Genomic DNA, 7,633 nt, shown 5'->3' with positions numbered 1-7,633 from the left:
TCGATCTTTGTCGTGTTAATACATACAGACGAGGGTATCTCAGCTGAACTGTATGAGCTAGACGCACATTGCATAAGTCTCACTTACTGGTGGCAGGCATTACGTCCGTGGCGGAGGTGAGAGACAAGTCGGTGTCGTCGTCGAACAGAGTGAAGGAGTAGGTGCTGCTGTTGCTGCGGGTTGGGTACTTGACTTCAACCCTCACTGTGGTGGTTTTCTGTATACAGCAACATAATTGTTTTATCATTTTTATTATTTATATTATGATCCGTATTATGTATCCTAGCAGTTGCATCACTTTAAGTGTTTTCTCCAACAGTAGCATCTAACATCAGTTATTACAATAATTATGTTATACCTGAAAAACGTCACTTACGTCGACAGTCAAGGTAGAGTTGATCTCGACGACGGAGTTGCCAGTTTGAAGGGTGAAGGTCACGTCCATGATGGAGGCGTTGCCAGGGACGTCGTTGACGTAGAGCATGAAGGAAGCTCCGTTCTCGTCACATTTGCCGTTCTGGAGGACAATCTGGTCGTTGATGGGAGAGGAGGGGTTGACAGAGAAGACGGTGTCGATTTCCAGATTGGAGCCATACGTGACGCCAGCCAGAGCGAAAACCGCCAGATTACTGGAACCTGAAAACACTGGCTGGTTGCCAAGGGCGACGTTGTTGACCTGGATCCAGGCGTCGTTGGTGGAGTTGTCAACAAAAGCGGTAGTAGCGTTGTCGTAGAAGATGTCAGCCATCATAGGACAGACTGGAATATAGGAATGAGGGAATATTGTTTTACAACAGTGATTCCTCAATGTAGCAGATTGGATTTTACACTAACGTAGTGAAATTGTTAATAATTACTAACATTTAGCAATTCACAATTCCATCAATGAGGGAAGGTTGTTTGAAATTTGTTTGAGAATTTGTAATACATATAGTTTCTAGCAAGACAATTAGAATATCTGATTTGACACTTACGTGGAGATGAAGGAACGCTGACGACGTCGTGACAGCCGCAGGTGACGTTGTTGAAGTTGGTGCCGGGGGGACAGTCCCTCCTGATGAGGCCAAATCCGGGCACCGTCTCCATGTAGAACTCGGGACCGTCGCTAGAGGGCGCAAACTCACATGGATCTGTGTGATGGCAGAGGCATATCAAGATAAAGACTCTGTTAGTGTTAAAAAAGCCAGTTTGTGCCTGTTGTGTGCAAAACCTGGACATGCGTATATTAATAACACTATGCCTGCAGTGAAATTCGCTATAATTAAAATATACCTGGGCAGGAGAATATCAATACGAATTAACCTGCCTTGTAATTAGTCTGGGCAAGAGCATATTACTGTGAATTTACCTGCTGTGCAATTAGCCTGGGCAGGAGTATATTAATGCGAATTTACCTAAGGTGTAATTATCTTGGGTAGATGTATATTCATGTGACTATACCTGCTGTGTCATTAGCTTCGACAGGAGTATTTTAATATGAATTTACCTGCAGTGTAATCAGCCTTGACAGGAGTACATGTTTATTAATGTGAATTTACCTGCTGTGTAATTAACCTTGGCAGGAGTATATTAACACGAATTTACCTGCTGCGTAATTATCCTTGACAGGGGCATATTAATGTGAATTTACCTGAGATGTAATTATCCTTGGCAGATGTATATTCATGTGACTATACCTGCTGTGTCATTAGCTTCGACAGGAGTATTTTAATATGAATTTACCTGCAGTGTAATTAGCCTTGACAGGAGTATAGTAACATGAATTTACCTGCTGTGTAATTAGCCTTGACAGGAGAACATGTTTATTAATGTGAATTTACCTGCTGCGGAATTAGCCTAGGCCGGAGTATATTAATGTGAATTTACCTGCTGTGTAATTAGCGTAGGCGGGAATATAGTAACGTGAATTTATCTGCTGTTTAATTAGCCAGGGCAGGAGTATATCAACGTGAATTTACCTGCTGTGTAATTAGCGTAGGCAGGAGTATATTAACGTGAACTTACCTGCTGTGTAATTAACCTGGACAGGAGTATATAAACGTGAATTTACCTACAGTGTAATTAGCTTTGACAGGAGTATATTAATGTGAATTTACCTGCTGTGTAATTAGCCTGGGCAGGAGGACAGGTGTCAGCACATGACCCACTGACACACCCCGATCCATCCACGAAGGTGTTGTTGACAGGGCAACACATGGCACGTGGCACCCCACCCTGACACTGCCAGTAGGAGTTGCACAAGAGGGGGTAGGGCAGCTCGACGCCGTCAGCCTGTCCACTGCACTTATCTGGAAAACAGGACGTCATCGTGAGAAACAGAATATTATGAAATATAGCTCTCTTTTATGCAGTCAAAAATAAACTTTAAAATTATACGATTATCATAAATATAATGTAATCAACGTTAACCTGACCTTGGTGTTGTGTGTTCATTGGAGTCAATATGCCTTATAAAAGTATTATTTTTGGAAATAATATATAATATAACTGTGCGTGTATCTCATTGAATTTGAAACCACAGTCGGAGGTGACTTTTGACGTGTTTGGTTCAAATACTCACTGCAGTTGCCGTCCCTTGGTCTCACACACGTCTTGATTACGTCATTCCACACTGTGCCGTAGCCACAATACTGCACCATGGGTACTGTGACGTCACACTGGACAAAGCGACTACAGTCTCCTGGCAGGGCGCGGAACCCGACCCCCAGCAGGAAGTCCAGCATGCTGCATATAGCTGAAGGTCAAGGACGTCAAAGGTCAAAACCAATAAGTTATAACTTTGCCGAGTTTCGATGTCATGTTTGTCCGTCATGATATGTTGATAAGAAGTTTTTGTTCGCACTAATAACCAAACTACCTAATGTTCCAGAAAGTACTTGGTGAAGTGAGACCGCCTCCGAACTCTAGTGGCAGAGCGTCCACCCGGAGAGCGGAAGGTCCGAGGTTCGATCTCCGACAGCGTCATACCAAAAGACGTTACAAGATGGTACTTGTTGTTACCCTGTCTGGCACATTAAGGGGCTAAAACAAGGACTGGTCGGATCGAAATCAGTATTGGGGTATTCATGTTAAACTGCGGCATGGTTTCTCATTGGGCTAGCACTATAAATCGGCATCAGTCCGGACTAGTTCAAGGAGCCACATACACACACGTCCATGCGCAATAATTTTGGACGCGACGTTAAACCCCATTTCACCTCACCTCGCCTCACTTGGTCAAGTGCGGATATTTTTTCATTCGTTCTTTACATTTGGGTTAAGGAAGTAAATGATCAGCGGCAAATTGTTTACATAAGAAAACGGTCAAATTATTATTTAGACCGAAGTGTCAAGTTTGTCACTCTTATGATGTACATATTCCAGATAAGCATGAGTAGCGGGCAATCACAACTCTTCAGAATGTACCAATTTGAATTAATAGAAGTCCTGATCAGTACTATACTCTGAAAGTCACCCCGCTTATGATACTCACTGGTGCAGGTGGCGCCATCTCCTTGATACCCAGGATCACATACACAGGTGGAGTTGGCGCAGTTGGCGTTGACGCCGCAGTCGGTGCTGTTCACGCAGGCGGCGGCTGAAAAGAAAGGATACAACACGTGAATAACATATTACCTTGCTTAAAGATTTGTTGACGGGAGTGTATGAGTTTAATCGAATTTCCTCTTAGAGTCTGTCAATATTAGGACGTACATGTATAGGCAAATGGTTCCTTGGTATATAGCTACAGACGTTTGTCATGTAGAAAACGACAAGTCAGTAACAGATAGTTTAAAATGAGTTTTGTTCTAGTTCTTACACTTACTCATCAGTGTTCAAAAGACCTGATTTGTTATTCCGAGCTCCTTAAATGGGTAACGTCTGTAATTTAACTAACATTCCCTGGATATTAAATGTTGATATCATTGGACGCCAGATGTCAAGAACGCAGACGTCACAATTTGTATTTCAAGAAAGAATAGGGTTTATTTACAAACTTTCTTCTTTGTTAACAATGTCAGCGAAACAATGGATTCTCGAAACTGCGGAAGCGTTCTAGGGCCGCGAAGAATTTTCTTTTCGTTTAAGTATGTCCTACGTAGGACTTAATTTTTGTCCTACGTAGGACTTTGTATCTTCTACGTAGGACTTAGTATCTCCTACGTAGGACATATTATGGCCTAGAATTAATATATCCTACGCAGGATTTAGTATCTCCTACGTAGGACTTAGTATATCCTTCGTAGGACTTAGTATCTCCTACGTAGGACTTACTATCTCCTACGTAGGACTTAGTATCTCCTTCGTAGGACTTAGTTTCTCCTACGTAGGACTTAGTATGGCCTAGAATTACTATCTCCTACGTAGGACTTAGTATGGCCTAGAATTACTATCTCCTACGTAGGACTTACTATCTCCTACGTAGGACTTAGTATCTCCTACGTAGGACTTAGTATCTCCTACGTAGGACTTACTATCTCCTACGTAGGACTTAGTATCTCCTTCGTAGGCTTTAGTTTATCCTACGTAGGACTTAGTATGGCCTAGAATTACTATCTCCTACGTAGGACTTAGTATGGCCTAGAATTAATATCTCCTACGTAGGACTTCCTATCTCCTACGTAGGACTTACTATCTCCTACGTAGGACTTAGTATCTCCTACGTAGGACTTACTATCTCCTACGTAGGACTTAGTATCTCCTTCGTAGGACTTAGTTTATCCTACGAAGGACTTAGTATGGCCTAGAATTACTATCTCCTACGTAGGACTTAGTATGGCCTAGAATTAATATCTCCTACGTAGGACTTCCTATCTCCTACGTAGGACTTACTATCTCCTACGTAGGACTTAGTATCTCCTACTTAGGACTACGTAGGAGATAGTAATAACAGTGGTGTCCGGGGCAAAAGGGTCACATGGTGTTCCAGTCTTAAGTAAGTCTTGTCTTGTCCAGTATCTCCTTAAATTTGGTACATCTCCAGCATTGGTTCAGGGCCCTCGTAAAATTACACGGGGAAGATAACTCGCATTTTTCAACTCATACCTTTTTGTTTCAAGCTTGTTAAAGTTGGTGTGTATGAATTCAATTCAGTTTATTCATGTATAACTGTAAGGCCACAGGCCCATAGTACAGAATACATGACACCGTGGAAGCGGTTAAACATATTACAAGGATTCATTTCCTAATAACATGGCATGATATATAAAGATAGATTTCGTGATATGTGATATTAAAAGGATAAACTTGAATTTATTTGGATGTACATAATATTTATGTTCAATATATTGTTTCCTTAAATTTTCATATTTACATAGTAAAAAGTGAAATTCATCTTCGACGACATTTAAAGAACATTGTCTACATAATCTTAAACATTTTGGTATTTTTTGGTGCTTGCCACCTTCAACCATTAACCTGTACGAGCTGCATCTAAATTGTGTTAATGATATTCTGCATTTTCTTATATTTACATCAGTTAAATAACTTTCTGCGCACATTTGCCTTTTAATATATCTATAATATTCACATTTGCTAGAAATATCTAACGTAGATCTCCATGTTTGAAAGTACATGTCAAATAGCGTCTGCCTTATTTTCGATTATGAACATTGCATGATTCTCTAAGAAACATAGGTTGTCCCAGATGTAACCATACCCACATTCATACAGTAGGCATTTAAGATTGTGAAAATTTGGAATTCAATAATATACTATTTAATAAACCCACTACTTACCTTCCGACTGTATGACCATCACAAGCAGGACTGCCGCTACACTACAGGACTTCTTCATCATCATCTTGATGTTGATAACTTGATGTCTGGCAAAATATTCATGGACTAAATTACTTTAGGTCTATTGTGTATTGAATACCACATTGTTGACATTCGGTACAGAAGTCGAAACTATAAAGATGATCTCCGACAAAGTTCCTCGCCTGAATTTGAATATTTGTCCATGTCAGACATGATTAGTTTGTATGACAGAAAACATGATACACACCCTAAAAAAACTGATCGGAAATACAGATGAAAAATATCAACCCTAAAGTGAGGTTAGGTGAAATGGGGTTTAACGTCGCGTCCAAGATTATTGCACTTATATGGCGACGTGCATGTACGTGTGTGTGTGTGTGTGTGTGTTTGTACCAGTCCGGACTGATGCTGATTTATAGTGCTAGCTAACTGAGATACCATGCCGCAGTTTAACATGAATACCTCACTCAGACACAGTATACTGACTCCGAGCCGACCAGTCCTTGTTTTAGCCCCTTAATGCGGAGCGCCAGGCAGGGTAACAACAGGTACCATCTTTTAACGTCATTTGGTATGACGCGGCCGGGGATCGAACCCCGGACCTTCCGCTCTCCGGGCGGACGCTCTACAACTAGAGCAGACAGTCCATCCCTAAGGGATTTAGAAACAGTTGCGACGAACAATAGCGTACATGCATATAAATACATTCACTGATACGTAATATTTGTTTGTTTGTTTGATGTTTAATGCCGCACTCGACAATATTCCAGCTATATGGCGGCGGACTGTAAATAATCCAGTCTGGATCAGACATTCCAATGATTGACATCATGAGCATCGATCCACGCATCTGGGTTACGATGCCATGCTTCAAGTCAGCGAGCCTGACCACCCGATCCCGTTTGTCTTCTCTTTCGACAAGCATGGTTGCCTTGTAGAGCAAGCATGGGTTGCTGAAGACCAAAATATTCTACCCCTGATCTTTACGGGCCTGATGGTTCAATAATGACAAAAAATATATAGATGTATACAATTAATGTTTCGGTTAATGTATCATTTAGCAGTAAATACCTGCCGACAAATGTCTTTCCGAAAAGGTATCAAAGGAAACTAACCTGTAGGTTTGCCTACCTCTATAATATGAAGAACACGCGAGGAGACGTCTTGTCAGATTCCTTAAAGTGGGAGTGATGGAACATAATAGTTTGAAGTCAGTTAATATCCATGCTTATATAGTGTTTATGAGTGGTCATATATGAGTGGTCAGCTGGTGATATGTGATAATCTCTTATCTCGCGGTAATGATTGCCCAGGGGTATTGGAATATGGCCGATAGGCTGATGACGTGCAGTGACGGGTATAGTTGCTGGAGCGGTGCTGATTTGATCATGTCGCCCTGGAGATCTGATGCTTGGGAGATATCACCTGCTTGTGCATCCCTTATCAGGTTTGTATCAGTATCAGCGCGTCGTTGCTCGCGTCAATCCATACGTATAGACGCCCCTTTCAGTAAATGCATAACAATATGCAATATGATGATTCTAACATGGGAATTCACGGTTCAGGTCATTTCTCACTTGAACCTGTGCTTTGCGCAGTACAGTAAACTACGTTTATAGCGAACACGCTTATGACGAACTAACGGATATAACGAGCTCATTTTTTGGTCACTGTATATATGCTGTATATATGCCAATAACGACCTACGGTTATAACGAACTAAAATTAGAGATCCCTTTGAGTTCGTTATAACCATAGTTTGCTGTATTTCATTTTCAACACGACGTGGTAGATCGTTGTAGGAAGAAAGGGATGTAGAACCTAGACTTTTCCACCATGGAGAACCCCAGTGAAGACGTGAGTTAGAGTTGGTCTTCAGCAACCCAAGCTTGTTG

The 7,633-nt window shown here is 41.4% G+C and overlaps 1 protein-coding gene across 3 annotated transcripts in view; it reads right to left on the bottom strand.

Moving 5' to 3' along the window:
• Window positions 1-7,138, bottom strand: part of LOC124122909 (protein PIF-like) — a 10,128-nt gene extending 2,990 nt beyond the window's left edge. The window contains exons 1-8 of one of the 3 annotated variants that reach the window (XM_046486103.2): window positions 6,854-7,138; window positions 5,718-5,803; window positions 3,473-3,577; window positions 2,561-2,734; window positions 2,097-2,288; window positions 975-1,130; window positions 377-759; window positions 88-217 (exon numbers count right to left, since the gene is read on the bottom strand). In XM_046486103.2, the coding sequence (XP_046342059.2) occupies window positions 88-217; window positions 377-759; window positions 975-1,130; window positions 2,097-2,288; window positions 2,561-2,734; window positions 3,473-3,577; window positions 5,718-5,781 (1,204 nt within the window). In that variant the 5' untranslated portion in view covers window positions 5,782-5,803; window positions 6,854-7,138. The remainder of the gene's footprint in view (window positions 1-87; window positions 218-376; window positions 760-974; window positions 1,131-2,096; window positions 2,289-2,560; window positions 2,735-3,472; window positions 3,578-5,717; window positions 5,804-6,853) is intronic. The other 2 variants (XM_046486104.2, XM_046486105.2) reach the window with 2 other exon arrangements.
• Between the last annotated feature and the right edge of the window lie 495 nt (window positions 7,139-7,633).

The sequence above is a fragment of the Haliotis rufescens genome, unplaced genomic scaffold (assembly GCF_023055435.1).
Source record: "Haliotis rufescens isolate VD_foot unplaced genomic scaffold, xgHalRufe1.0.p SCAF_18, whole genome shotgun sequence".
NCBI classification, from domain to species: domain Eukaryota; kingdom Metazoa; phylum Mollusca; class Gastropoda; order Lepetellida; family Haliotidae; genus Haliotis; species Haliotis rufescens.
Note: the sequence above shows the minus strand (reverse complement) of the source record. Positions and strands in the feature narration are given on the sequence as shown.